Raw genomic sequence first — 15,615 nt, 5'->3', positions numbered from 1 at the left:
AATATTAAACACTTCAAGCATTAAATACTATTAACCAGAAAAACCCACACAATATTAACCAGCAAAAACATGTGGAAAAAAATCCTGAAAGCATATAGTATTGTTTTTACATTTTTTGTAAGAGTTATTAATTTCCATTTAGTTTTACTATTGTGTGAGAACACATTTTATGCCTCTAGTGAACTAACTGTTCATTTGTACATCTGAAAGTACCTTGTAAATGAAAGATAAGTTCTCAGTAAATGCTTTGTGAATGAAGGAATGAGAAAAAAGAATTGTTACATATTAATGCAGGTAAACTTCCTCGATTTCCCTAACATGTGTATACACTTCTTTATATTTAGTAGTTCATTAAACATTTCAATGTCTCAGAAAGTTCTGACATTAGAACTACTTAATATTCTGTGTCATGAACTGAAAATGTAATTTCTAAAAGCATTTAATGGAATTCCTCTAGTTGAGCAAATACCTGTGAATATCAAGTAGAAGTTGCCCTGTTTATAGAGTATATCTTTTAAAAGGAGAACATAAAAAATATAATTTAATAACTCTACTTTTTAATAACACAGGTTCTCTTACAAGATAGCTTTAAGACATGCAAACCAAAAAGTGGGAGGTATTTAAAAGACATACCAAAACCCTTACATGATAGTTGGTGGAGGTGAACCTATCACTTGACAATCTAGCTCCAGTAAATTATTAACCATCACAATGAAGTAGGATGTCTCATGTCCTCCTTCTATAGTTGGTGGCACTGAAAAACAGCAAAATATAACATACAAAGAAACTTGTACGAGAAAAAAATACACCATCACACCAAAGAATACTTAGTAGTTTCAAAGGATAGGTACTTGCGTAATTTGGTATATGGAGAGAATTTGAGGTATGAAAATACATTTTACAGTAAGCATTTGTTAGGATCAGAGAATGTGGTTTTGACATATTAGCCTAGCACTGTGGGGCTGTTGATGCCAAGTGAATAAAACATAAATTCATATTTCTATATTGCCTACTTTCATAAGAACAAGAGAAAGTAAGCCCCAAATTGGGCCAACTATTCATAGACCTTCAATTTGTAGATAAAGAAATGGATTCAAGTTTACCAGATGACTTTCCAAGGTCCACAGACAAGAGTCTTATTATGTAGTACAGTATTCGTGACAGAAGACCATGTTGTCACTCATCGCAATCAAATATTTTCTCACATGTAAAAATGCATCTATACACCAGAAATGCAAGCTGTGTCTATCAAAATCAGTGGAATATTCAGGTGGGTTTTTAGTGATAAATTCAACTCTCAGCAATGTACAGTCCAGAGTTTAACAGACAATTAAACCTCCTCTAAGATTGTTTTATCATTCTATGAACAAAAAGGTATTTAATAAACTAGTCAAGTTTTGCTGTTTCGAGTGGTGGCATCCTTATTTACCTAAGACATCAACTTCATATTTGATTTCCCTTTCTCCTGCCACACTGGTAGCCACACATGCATACTGCCCCCGATTGGCTTCTCGAGCACTGGTAATTTCGAGTTTCTTCCCACCAGCCTCTATGCGGATACTGTCACCAGCTTTCACAGGTATGCCATCTTTTAACCAGGTGAGTACAGGAGGAGGACTGCCGGCGGCTTTACACTCCAGGGTCAGGGAATGAGCAACAATCACTTGCTTTTTCAAAGGTGTAGCCAAGTCACCTTCAATCCTTGGGGGAACTAAATAGACAAAAGCAATTTTTCTGGCAATTATTTGTGCAGTCACAAAATACATCCTAGTGAAATAAAGGGGATTATTTTCTCATTTGCCACAGGAACTACTTACTTATATACCTTCCTCTAAGCTGTCGAGGAACAAATTTCTTAGTTCAGCTTGTTCACAACTATTCTAACCACTTTGGGATATACTGTATCATGTCTGGCTGATAAAGGAAAATAACGAAGAATGATCTTTGTCTTAATGCAACTCCTTTATCTTCTCCATAAGAACCGAATGGTTTCCATGTCCCAAGTGCTATGGGCAAATGGCTACCAGGATAAGTGGACAGTGTCTTATATACTTAGCCTTTATAAATGTTTTCCTAATCATGGGACAAATCATCCCAATTCTTAGCCATGCATATTGAAATTACCATAACACACCAGGGCTTTATGAGTGAGCTAACTGGATGTTAGAACACTAGAAAGCATAGGCAAAATAGTATATACTTAAAGTCCGTATTTTTGTCTTTACCATAGATTTCCACCTGGAATGATTTTTCAGCAGTTCCAGCAACATTGGTTGCATGACACATATATGTTGCTGAATCTGCAATCTGTGCTTGAGGAATCTGAAGAAATTGTCCATTATCAACATAAAGTGCTTGTGGGCTGGATATAACTGGCTGGCCATCCTTATACCAAGTAATAGCAGGTACTGGAAGTCCCCGTGTTTCACATTCCAGCTTAATCATGCTGTTTATGAGTGCTGATATTTCTGCGGTGACATTCCCTCCTTTAATACTGGGTGGAACTACAAAAGATTTCAAAACAAAAACAAGCCTTCTAAGTTTCAACATCTGCATCAAAATGTTAAATGCTATAAACGTTTAAATAATGCATTTAAGGTAAATCGGCATCAGAGACAATTAGGAAGTCCATAGTTTATCCACTGATAATTGGTTGCCTGGCTTGCTAAAATAATCTATTTCATTTGGATTTCATATTCCAATAACAGAAAGTCCTGGATTCAGTTTCAGTGGTTCATTTAAGTCCAATAAATCTTATTAGAGTAATTTAAAAAGTTATGTTTAACAAACAAAGCAAAACAAACGAAAACCCCACTGAAAGCAGATACAGAACGTTTGAAACCAGACCAAGGAAGCAAAAATTGTAAAATGTGATATAACTACATGACCCCTCCCCAAGGACTACATAAGTTCTAAGTGCTTTCAGAACCAGCTACCGGCAATAGTTGTAGAGTTTTAAATTTTTTGCTTCTTGCTCTTTTTGTTTATTTTTTGGATTTGCCAAGAATTCATTCATTCAGCTTTACTCATCTAATTGGCTACATGTGCATCTACCACAATTCGGCATCCACATGCCTGTCCCCTGCCCCATAGGACAGGAGGACCTGGTGTGGGAAAAACAACTTAAGTGGCTCAATTCCTGCGACATATTCTTAACATGGTTATGCTAGCTTGGTGCTATGATTGCAACAATTTAAAAGAAATCAAATGTCAAACGTCTGAATGAGCGCTTTAACATTATTTCAATACATTTTTAATTTTAGAATAGCTTTAGATCTACATAGAGTTCCCATTTAGGCATGTTTCCTCTATCTTAACATACTGTATCAGCATGGTACATTTGTCACACTTATTAAATCAGTATTGATACATTATTATTAACTAAACTCCCTAACTTTTTTAGATTTTCTTAGTTTTTGCCTACAGTCCTTTTTCTGTTCCAGGATACCACATGGCATTTAGCTGTTACGTCTTGTCTCCTTAGGTTTCTTTAGACTGTGACAGTTTCTCAGACTTTCCTTGCTTTTGTATGACCGTCACAGTTCTGAGGAGCAGTGGTTCGGTATTTTGTAGAATGTCCCTCATTTTGGGTTTGTCTGATTTTTACTCATGGTTATACTGTTGTTACAGTTTCTTGAGAAGTACACAACAGAGGAAAGTGCCGTTCTCATCACATATCCAGGGTGCATGGTGTCAACAAGATTTATCATTGTTGATAGAAACCCTGATCATCTGGCTGAAGTAGTGTTTGCCAGGTTTCTCCATTGTAAAGTTATGCTTTTTTCCTGCTTTTTATGGAAAACTCACATCTAAGGAGTGGAGAGTTAGGCTCTACTTCCTTGAGAAAGGTGCATGTATACTATTTACTTGGAATTCTGCACATGACATTTGTCCCTTCTCTCTCATTTATTTATTTATTGAATAATTTATTTATATCAATACAGATTCATGAATACTTGTTTTATACTTTGGGTTATAATCTAATGCTACATTATTTATTTTATTGCTCAAATAATTTCAGTTTTGACCAATGGGCGCTCTTTCAGTTGGCTCCTATGTCCCTATGACATATCCATGTTATTTTATCTTTCTTTAGTATTTCCTTATTTATTGTCCTATAAGATGCTCATCTTGTATATTCCCTGCCATAACCATAGAATTAGCTATTTCTCCAAGGTAACGTGGTTCCATTTAGTGGAGAATATTAGGAAATAAGATATGGGTGCTGGGTGGACAACTTTAACATTTTTAGGTAATCATTCTTGGTTCTAATCCAGAGTGACAAACATTGATATATATATATATATTTTTTTTTCCTCACACATAATTTAAGGCAAGATCTACTATACTTTAAGGCAGATATGATGGTGGGATGATTTTCCAATGAGTTGGCTTAGTATGCGTTGACCAGACTATGGGCCACAAGTGAGGCATGCAGATACTGAGATAAAAATGCTTTTCTACATTTTTATATGGTGAATAACAAAATCAAAAGAATAATAACATTTTGTGACTCATGAAAACTGTGTGAAATTCAGACTTCAGGGTCTATAAACAAAGTTTTACTGGAATACACCTGTACTTATTCATTTATACATTGTATATGTCTGCTTTCATGCTACATTGGCAGAGTTGAGTAGTTGTAACAAGCCAAATGTGGTGTTCTCATTGCTTGTCACTGCTACATAGCAAACTAAAAATGCAGTGATGTGACAGCACAACTATAGCTGTGCTAAAAGAATACAATATCCGTCTTCACTACTAGACTAGCATTCATAATATTTCCAATTCACAGACAGGAAAAAAATAAAAATGCAAAATTGAATGTCGCAGTATAGCAGAATTTCTTCACAAAAATAAAAAGTCAAACTGAGACTACAAACAAAGTGACTTTCTGAGTGGCTCATTAGCAGTCAAGCAAAGCTGTTTACCAAAGGCAAGCTAATTAAATCAGGTATGATTTAAGACCTGAAGAAATGTGTCCAGAAAAAATAAATTTGTCTAATATTTTTAGCCTTTCAGTAAGAACAGTTGCTGAAGAGTTGACAATACTAGGAGAAACATCAATAGACAATTAAAATACCAAAGCAAATTTTTCTTGGTAATATTCTTGGCTCTTGTTAAGTCGTGGGATGATATTACACTTCTTAGTTGTTTTTGTTCCATTGAGGAGTTAATGAAAAGTCTGAAGTGACAGAATATTAGTCTAGAAACATGATCTATGTGAAACAACTATAGACAAAAATATTTTCAAAGAAGTCAAGAAAACTTTAATTCATTGCAACCTGAAGTGGAATATGCTAAGATGTGTTACAACCAGTGGTGGAAAAATACATGCATAGAGCAAAGAAGGGTGAAGTTAGCAAGTTTATGCAAATGTAAGATGGTAAAAGCCTATGTTTATCCAGGAAGATGGCAGAGTGAGATGCTTGAAAGTTCCATCCTCCCATAAAAGCTTTGAACAAACAGCAAGTACTGGCAGAAACATCTTTCTTAAAACTCCAGAAAATAGTTAAAAGGTTGCAGTAACATAGTGACTCCAAATTAGGAAAAAAGCAAGTTAAAAATGGAGGGAAAACCTAGTGGTGTCCTTGCTGGTCAGCTCCATTCCTTCCCAGGTCATTATGGAACTCACTCATGCTCCCAGTCCAGGTCTCTGGTCCTGGTTCCAGACAGATCAGAGTAACATTTATGCACATACTATGGTAAAACGTATGTCTGAGCCAATCTGACTTAGGCAGCCTGAAAGACTGAATCAAGACACATGGCTTACCATCCCAGAGTTTGTGCTGTGCTTAGAGTTGTTCAGAGAGAATCACATAGAAAACTGAAGGAGAACTGTCCAATCAAGCTGCCTATGGCAAAGGAACACCAGCTATGGGTTACACTATACAGCACCTGCCCAGGAGAAGATAAATACACAGAAAAAGCCCTATACTTTGCTATGGGCTATTCTCTAAACTCATTATTAAGACAGTTAAGCTTTGAAGGAAAGTGTAAGTCAAATAGCAAAATTGGGAAGGTGTTTTCTCTGGGTTAGCTCCTAGCATTCAAGGAAATTTTGTCATAGCACCAGCTGGATACAAGCTTAAGGAACAGACACTTCAAAGTTAACACATTAAACTATCAAAATGTCCAGGTTGTTGCAAAAGATTACAAAACACATAAGGAAACAGGAAGCTATTGCAAGTTAAAGGAGAAGATTAAAGCATCAGAAATCTTCAGTAAGAAGGAATAGACCTGGGACACAACAGACAAAGGCTTTTATAAACTGTCCTAAATAGACTTATATAGCTAAAGGAACGTGTAGACAAAGAAACAAAGGACTTGAGAAAAAAAATGACAGAAGAACACAAAGAGAATAACAGTAAAGAGATAGAAATCATGAAAAGAAACCATACAGAGATGAAGACCACAGAAACAGAAATAAAAAATTCCCTATAGGGATTCAGCAGTGCGTTGGAGCTGGCGAAAGAAATAATGAGTGGACATGAGGATAAGACAATTGAAATCATGCAGTCCAAGGAAAAGTAGGAAAAAAGATTAAAGAAAAGTGAACTGAGCCTAAGGAATCTGTGGGACATCATCAAGTGTACCAACATATACACTGTAAAAGTCCCAGGACAAAAAAGAGAGAAAGGGATAAAGGGAATCTCCAAAAAATACAAAGTTTAAAAACTTGCCAAATTGAAAAAAAAACTTGCCAAATTTAACAAAAGACATGAATATATACACCAAGAAACTCAGTGTACTCCGAACAGGATAAACTAAAGTAGATCAGGTGACAAAGGTGTCCCAGATGCTGCCTTTTCTCCATGAAGATATTCTCTTTTTTAGCGTCTTTTCTTTTTAAGTTTTTTTTTTTTTTTTTTTTTTTTTTACATTGGCAGGCCTCAGGAATTGAATCCGGGTCTCTGGCATGGCAGGCGAGACAACTCTGGCCCTCTTTTTGGTGTCTTTTTTTGGGGGACATTTTCATGGTCTTAGAATTTTAACTTAATAAATCCCCTTTATTACAGCCAAACCATTTCTGGTATATTGTAGTCTAGAAGCTTTAGCAAACCAAAAGAGAGTCTCAATAAGAATAAGTCCCAATTTCTCATCAGAAACTATGGAGCCAAGAAGGTAGAGGGGTGACATTTAAAATCCTGAGAAAAACAAATGGTCAGCCAAGAATTATATATCAAGCAAAACTATCTTTCAAAAATGAGGGACAGTTTAAGTCATTCCCAGATAAACACAAGTTGATGGAGTTTATCACCACCAGACCAGTTCTACAAGAAATGCTAAATGCAGTTCTGTAAGTTGAAAGGAAAGAACACAGGGCAAAGATTGCAGCTGCATGAAGAAATAAGGATTCCTAGTAAAGGTAATAACATGGGTAAATATAAATGCCATCACTGTCATATTTTCGGTTTGTAACACCACTTCTTATTTCCTACAGGATTTAAAAGGCAAGTGCCTTAAAAGTAATGATAAATCAATGGTTTGGGACTCAATGTATAAGTATATAATTTGTGCCAAGAATTACAAAGAGGTGGGGAATTATAGAAAGATATAGAAACATAATTTTAATATATAACTGAAGTTAATTGGTATCAAACTGCAGGAGATTGTTGTAGATTTGGTATATTAAATATAATGGGTTCAGGGATTAGGGTGATGGGAAAATTCTAGCAATGGATGGTGGTGAGGGCAGTGCAACATTGTGATTGTAATAAGCTGCACTGAATGGTATGCTTGGGTGCGGTCGAGAAGGGAAAGTTTAGGTTGTATATATGCTTCTACAGTTTTGTTTTAAAGGGCAACTCAGAGATATTTGGGCAGAGGATAAAAATCTATTTGCAAAGACCCCATTGAGGGATTGGGGTAAAAGTGGAATATTAAACTTCCCCACCTGGAGAATTCCTGATATTCTTGCCAGCATTGAGGACTACCAACTCAATAGGTCTCGATCTTGGGGCTTAGCCTTATGAAACTTATTCCTGCAAAAGAGAAGCTAATACTACTTATAATTATGCCTAAGAGTCACCCCCAGAGAACCTCTTTGTTACTCTCTCAGAGCCAACTTGGCAGGTGAAGTCACTGCCCTCTCCGCTACATGGTACATGGTACATGACTCCCAGGGGTATAAATTCCCCTGGTAATGTGGGACAGGACTCCCAGGGATTAGCCCCCACAAATTTGCAGAGTATATATTTTCTGATCCCAAACTACAGTTCCAACAACATTTGTTAGACTGCAATGCAAATGCAAAGGAAATTCACACATTTTAAATTCATCCACTTCTGCAAATGAGGACCTTCCATCTAACTTTCAATTGGAATTGATTAATCTGCAATGTAATGATATGCTAACAGGTAAATATCAGGAGATACTGATATTAAGCGGATACGCTCAATTTTTAAAAATCATATGCTCGTGAATTGATAGCTAGTATTTAGCAGTACTTATCTGTATGGAAAGACATTTTTAAAGGTGAAATAAATAAACTGCAGAACAGCATGAGCAGATGGAACATATGCAATCTATTTTGATGACTGGGAATATGAATTTTGAATTGCAATTAAGTAAAATTTTAGCCCCCTCACCTCTAAAATCCCATTCTTCTCCATAGTAAATGTGTATTACAAAAAAATGTATTTGATTATTACTGTATTTCTAATTTCATAATAAAAGTTGTGGAAATTTGTTTTTTCTGTTGTTATATAATGTAACATCCTTGATTTTTGTCTCGTCATTTGAAAACCTAAAATATTTACTCTCTGGCCCCTTAAAAATGTTTTTTGACAAATGCTACTGATAGATAATTAGTAATACAAATTTGGGCCACTCTTTTGAAATGCTAAGAATAGCATTTTATTCAGGCTTTAAGTTTTCATTTTGATTTGAGATTATTTATGTTTTATATTACTCTGTAAATATACATCAAACTTTTGGCTCATATTGCCTAACTCAGCTGGCTAGCCTACTCAATTAGATAATATCTTTTTAAAGCCATGAACATAGTTTCAAGCAAATTCTTATCCTCCATGAATATTTTGCAAAGTAATATCTTTATACTGAAAGGATCTATTTTTAAATTTATATTTATGAAATTGAGCAAATTGCTCAACCAACATATCCAACTGATAGTAGAAAACCCACTGCTTGAATCTGCTAAATAAATATTTCACTTTCTGTTTCATTTTAATTCATATATACATGGCTGAGAGTTGTACTTTTTTGGGGGGAAGGGGAGTTACTGATAAAGATTATAGATATACTGTACATTAAAATGCACCTGTGCATAAGACACAAAGATACTTATACAATTTGAGTAGGTTCTCAGGTATGTGAAGACCATCCATGGATGTCAGGTTAAAATTTCTTCCCACAGAACTACTAGTTTTCAATTTGCATAATCTCTCCATAGAATATTAAAAGCTCTTTTATTTCTTTCCTTTGCTCACCTTCTTTCTTTTCCCTTCTTTCCCCTCCCTCTCTTTTATAATTGCCTCTTACTTTGTCTCTATTACTTTACTTATTTAGGCATAATGTGATTTCTACTTACATATGCACCCATCTGCTTTATCTATGTTAGTATGTAAATAATGAAATTAAATGAATCAACTGTAGTACGCAAGACACTCTAGATATAAAGTCTATGTAACTATTTTTGACAGGTAATCAAAGCATGGTATCTACTTTATTTCTTGTCCATCTCAGGAAGAAAAGCATTTTTCACCAGTGATATAAAGTAAGCTTCTGATTACCCACTTAGGGGTATAGGCAGGTATACTGGAGAGGAAATGGTATTATATCCTGAATCGTAAAGCTCAAACATCCCACTGCTACAATGTCTTTCATCTCCATCAATCCCAGAAGCATCATACAGTGTGCACAACAGGAAATGAAATGAAAGAAACCAAGTCCCAAGGAAATAGGAGTCTTATTGAATCACCAAAACTTTTTCATCATAAACCCTGGCAACAATACAATAATGTAGAGAAGACTACACAACAGCTCAGGGAAAATATTGCACCTATTGTTTAAATGTCTGGTTCTGGTAAGAAGCCAGTGGTAGCAATAACACTTTTGCTTAACTTGGAAGCTTGTATAGCTAATTTTTCAGTAGTGTTACTCTTTTTTGGAGAACATGTCTTTTTATAACTGATTTCTTCCACAGGCTTCAATTTATAGATAGAAATTATTTAAAAGCCTGCATTAAATTAAATTTCTTTGAACCAAGAAACCTATTCAAACTTTATTTAGGCACTAACATTAAGAAAAGGGAAATGTGGAACACAGATTCTATATACATTTTAAGTTTTAAAACAATTCAATCATTATGTCGATAATGATAAACAACTAACAATTATTAAGTTCTTACTATAAGTTAGGTAATTCATGTATTTAGCAAAACACTCTTAAGTAGGTGCTATTATTACTCCCATTCCATTGATGAGGAGACTGACTAAGAGGAGTTGGGTGATTTATCCAGAGTCACAAATCTAGTACATGGTGAGGTTGGTCTGAACCCAAGTCTGTCAGTCTCAGAAGCCCAAGCTCTTACTAACCACTAGACCTGTGTTGTCCAATAGAAATAAAATGCAATCCACATGTGTGATTGAAAATCTTTTCTAGTAGCCACATTTAAAAACATGAAAGAAACAGGTGATATTAATTTCAATAAGACATTTTATTCAGTTCAATATATTCCAAAGTTTCATTTCAAACTGTAATCAATATAAAATTATTAATTAAGTACTTTACATTCTTTTTATATCAGGTTTTCATATCTGGTATGAATTTGATATGTAATATCTGTGCTTATACTTGGAGCACATCTCAATTTAGATGAGCCACATTTCAAGTACTCAATGCCCACATGTGATTAGTGCTACTATATTGGACAGTATAGCACTATTACGTATTCATTCATTTAACACATTTTTCTTGAGAGCTAATAGGTACCAGCACTAAACTAGGAATACTAAGGCAAACATGATAAACAAGGCTCTCTGTTCTTCTGAAACTTATCTTCCTTGGGTAGAAAGAGCCAATAAGCAAATAACCCCCCAAATAAGGAATAAACTCTCAGACACTGATAAATAATATGAAGAAAAGAAACTGGGATGATGTGACAGTGTGACTGGATGGCTGCTTTCGGTTGGGAAAGCCCCTATGAGTTTCCCTGTGTGTCATCCTCTATGGATGGACAGAAGGTAGCGAGTAGAGACACCAAAAATTTGACTGGACAGTTGGGTTCTATTTCTTTCTATTGAGTAAATCTTTGTGCTAGAAACATAATATTCATGAGCCTTCCTATAGTTCTATTCATAAAAATAAAATTGACCTTGGAAATCATTTCCTTCAGAGGACTTTGAAAATTTTAATGAAATGAAGGCTACATATTTCTGGCGGAGACACAGCTGGGGAAAACAGTAGCATAAGCATAAGGTACTTACAATATTACCACATGGTCAGATTAAAGGCCAAGATGGAATGAAAATAGCACAGACAAGTTGTTTCCACACCATAAGCTTCATTGTACTTAATGAAACTCTACCCCTTTTAAAGCTTTGTTTTGTCCCTTCGAGGATTTAAGAATTTTTATCAAGCCTAACAATTAGAAAATACTTGAGTTCTTCTATATGATCATTTGAAAATCCCTGAACAATTTGAAGAAATACTTTAATTTTGGATGAAACATGTTAATATTAAAGTTGGCTCTTTCTTCTGAAGTAGTGTTCCCAATGCTCAGGATTGTATAAAAGGGCAATTAAGATTAATCCTGATGTTCAATTTATACTAAGAGTTTAAAATAATTAAAAGCCTAAGAAAGGAGGGTGCAATGGTAGTTCAGTGGTTGAATTCTTGCCTGCCACGTGGGAGACCCAGGTTAGATTCTTGGCCCAAACACTTCCCCAAAACAAACAACCAAGCAAAACAAACAGAGGAAAAACCAAACAACAAAAATTCAACAAATGGTGCTGCAATAATGGAATATTCACATAGAAAAAGAATGAAATGTGACCCTCATCATTTAGCATACACACAAAAAAAGTGTAAGAAAATCGTACTTACTATAGATAGTTAGTTTTATATCTTTGACTTGCCTGCCAGCTGTGTTAGAAACAGTACACTGGTATCGCCCCTTGTCACTTCTTCGTACATTTTTCAGATGTAAAACTTGTCCTTTGTCTTGAAGTTCAATATTAGGATCTCCCAAAAATAAAGGCCTAGATAAAATGACATTTTATTCCATGCAACATTTTAATTTTTGAATTAATCAATTATGACAGATAAGTGTTATGAGATTAAAAATATGAATCAAAGTCGATAAAAATGTAATCAATATTTCCACTCAGAAGAATCAAATTCATAAACCACTTTACTGGAAATTAGATAATTATCACTTCGGGATGAAAAATTTCTCCAAGTCAAACTTAAAACTATTTAATAGAAAATGTGCAGTGTTATATTTTGCTGCTACATTCATTCCCTCATCTATTCATTCTTTTTATTGTTTTTGGTTTACATAGCCAAAATTTCTACCATCATTTAGAAAGAAGAACTAAGAGCTGAATATTATAGTATAGCAGCTTCAAGCCAGGCAATACTATTTTTAAACCAATATCATTATAATATCTAGAAATGTTTTTATGATGGAAATAATGGCTATTACCTTCTAAAGATAATGATCATGCAATCTTTTTAAAAACACAGACATTTTAACAACTATTAATACATTTATAATCATAAGTATTGAAAGGTCCTGTAAAGACCAAAAGCAGCTCATAAACAGTTGCAAGAAAGGCTTTTTCAACTATACAGTCATTTAATGACTACTATAGAATGTTTGCTTTTTGTAATTAGTAACCACTTTATTTTGCCACTTGAAACATTATGATTATTAAAGTCTATGAAGGCTTAAAGAAAAAAGGAAAAAGTAAAGTCTATGGTGTCCTAAAATTATTACATTTAAAATATATATATCTTCTCTCAGAAAAACCCATAGCTAATTTTTAAAAAAACTGCACTGACTTAATCACATGATAAATACTTAGATGTGCTGCTATTTAATAAGCCACTAGTCAGACTACCAGATTAAATGCAAAATACATTTCATTTTCTATGGTAGCATCCTTTACTGTTTCTTTCTATGACACTATGAACAAAGTTCTCAAAAAGTTAAGAAAATGAATTACCTTAGCCTTAACATATGCCAACTATTTAAGAAAGTGAATACTTGATAAAATGCTACTCAATTTTAAGTACTTTAAAAATGTTATTGATGGTTAATTATGCAAGCAATATAAAAATTTCAACAAAAACTATAAGCATTATAAGAAGAGTAAGGTCTCCTTGCTTCATTACCTTTAATATGAGTTTTTACTTTAGAGATAACCACTGTTATCAATTTTGGCTCCTATTCTCACACAAGAGAATATTCCATACATTCCATAAACACTTGTCCAAACAAATCTAAAGTTGTAATATATAAATAGTATCACGTTGTCCTCCTTTTCTTTTCACTGGACAGTAACTATGGAGATCTTTTTGGTGCACAAAGCTTGCTCTTACCCTCTTTAATTGCTGCAGACTGTTTCATAATATGACTCTGCCATAAGTTATCTAGATATTCCCTTAAAGTTTGGCATTTAAGCAGATTTTGCTTTTCTGCCTTTGCATTATCACGGTACAAGGCTCCCTGCAGACATGCATGACTGTTTCCCTTTAGAAGATACTTAAAATGTAATTACTGGATCACATTTCAAATTTTAATAGATATCAACAGATTTCTCTTCTGGGTATTAGTTTACATTCTTCCTGGCAAAGCAGTCTATCCCAATTTCCCACACACTAGTCAACACTTGATATTTTCAAACTACGTTTTCTGTTTTTTAGTGGTTTCTTTTGGCCAATCTTACTGGAGAAAAACAAAGGTCTGTTTATTTTCATTTACATTTCCCTAATTATTGAGGGTGAGCATCTTTTAATGTTTATTGCCTATTCCTTTTATTCATATCCTCCAGGCATTTTTTTAGGTTACTGCTTGCATTTTCTTACTGATTTACAGACAGTTTGAATATATTTCTTTATTTCATATGATGCTAATCTTTACCCTTTCTGAGGTCTAACTCAGAAGGAAGCCCTCACAACCCATGCAGATCACTGCAGCCATTTCAGGGCTGGCAAATCTTATCAGCCCTTGAGACTTGCTGTTTGTGTGGCATCTGATTGCTCGGCTGTGGCTCCATCTTTCCCACATAAAGAACCAGTGTAAGCATTTTCATCTTGGTGTCATAAATACATTTTCCTTTCTAATAATTCAAACAATTCCATGCAAAGATAAAATCATCTTTGCATTTGGATCTTGCATTTCTCATTTCTCATTCTTAATCTTCGGACAGAGAATATTGGCTGTATAATAAATTTCAGTCTCTCTTAAGAAATTTCAGTTTTTCTACGTTTCTAAAATAAATTCCCATCATTTATAAAGAACTTGGTAACTCATAAGAATGAAAGACTTTGACCAATTTCTTGAGGACTGATATTTGTCCTTCATGTTTATTTAATAGTACTCTATATGGTAAAATACATAATTAAAAAGGAGGGAGAAAATTCACATGCATTTGCACATTTATTTCCTATGGAGTCTTGCAACAAATACAGAAAAGGTACTCACTTGCCATCTTTGAACCAGTGAATAATGGGGAAGGGAGTGCCTTTGACCTGGCATTCGAGGGTGGTGTCATGGTTGAGGATAACTGAAACTTCGTTTGGGGAGTTGGCACCTATTATGGTCGGTGGAACTTGAACAAAAGTGTTTTATCATGAAAATCTTTGACTAATCAAAAAGCAGGGAATGGGGAGCAGAGAATTAATAATTTATAAAATATTTTGACAAGATCATAATATTAAAAATAAAATACCCAATAACCCCTTTTCAGAGCACAGCGCAGACCCAAAGGTTACACTTAAACATCAGAGCATTCATGAGACAATTGTGAGTATGGCAATTACTGGGAAGACTTATGATAGTACAGAATCTTATTTAAGGATCATTAAACCCACATGTAATAATAGTTTAGAATAGTAGTTTAGAATAGTTTAGTGAGTAATCAAGTTCATATAATTTAATTTACTCCTACTATACATTTTATATAATGAAGACTGGCAAAATCAATATCAGTCACATAATGTCAAGTTCTACATATCATAGCCTAGTGCTGCTTGAAATATATTACCTGTGTCTCTTTTTAAACGGCTCCTCATGCTAAAATTGGACATGAGATATAGCATGAAAAAATGCTAGTTTTTATTAGAATTATCAAGCATACTAAAGAGCTTCTGCACAGTCCCTTGACCATCTAATTCTCTCCCTCATACAGTGCTAAGGTATTCGGTCTTCATCCCAAGAGCAACGGTTAGCCATTGAAGGGTTTACAACTTATGTTTTAAGACCACAATGGCTGTGAGGTGAAGAGTGGATTAGGGTGCCAAAGAGTGGAGTTAGTGAAGCAGTTAGGAGGCTTTTTCATGACTTCAGTATACAAATGATGGGTACTTTATAATGGAAATGGAAAGATGTGGTTGATTTAATATGTCACTGGGAAGTAGATGCAC

At 34.5% G+C, this 15,615-nt stretch overlaps 1 protein-coding gene across 4 annotated transcripts in view; it reads right to left on the bottom strand.

Moving 5' to 3' along the window:
- The window catches only part of HMCN1 (hemicentin 1), a 531,301-nt gene that overhangs the window by 202,926 nt on the left and 312,760 nt on the right, over positions 1 to 15,615 (bottom strand). For all 4 annotated transcript variants that reach the window (XM_077157239.1, XM_077157240.1, XM_077157242.1 and 1 more), the window contains 5 exons: positions 14,675 to 14,801; positions 12,070 to 12,224; positions 2,226 to 2,504; positions 1,430 to 1,711; positions 646 to 754 (listed from right to left, as the gene is read on the bottom strand). In XM_077157239.1, coding sequence (XP_077013354.1) covers positions 646 to 754; positions 1,430 to 1,711; positions 2,226 to 2,504; positions 12,070 to 12,224; positions 14,675 to 14,801 — 952 coding nt within the window. The remainder of the gene's footprint in view (positions 1 to 645; positions 755 to 1,429; positions 1,712 to 2,225; positions 2,505 to 12,069; positions 12,225 to 14,674; positions 14,802 to 15,615) is intronic.

This window comes from Tamandua tetradactyla, chromosome 4, assembly GCF_023851605.1.
Source record: "Tamandua tetradactyla isolate mTamTet1 chromosome 4, mTamTet1.pri, whole genome shotgun sequence".
NCBI classification, from domain to species: Eukaryota; Metazoa; Chordata; class Mammalia; order Pilosa; family Myrmecophagidae; genus Tamandua; species Tamandua tetradactyla.
Note: the sequence above shows the minus strand (reverse complement) of the source record. Positions and strands in the feature narration are given on the sequence as shown.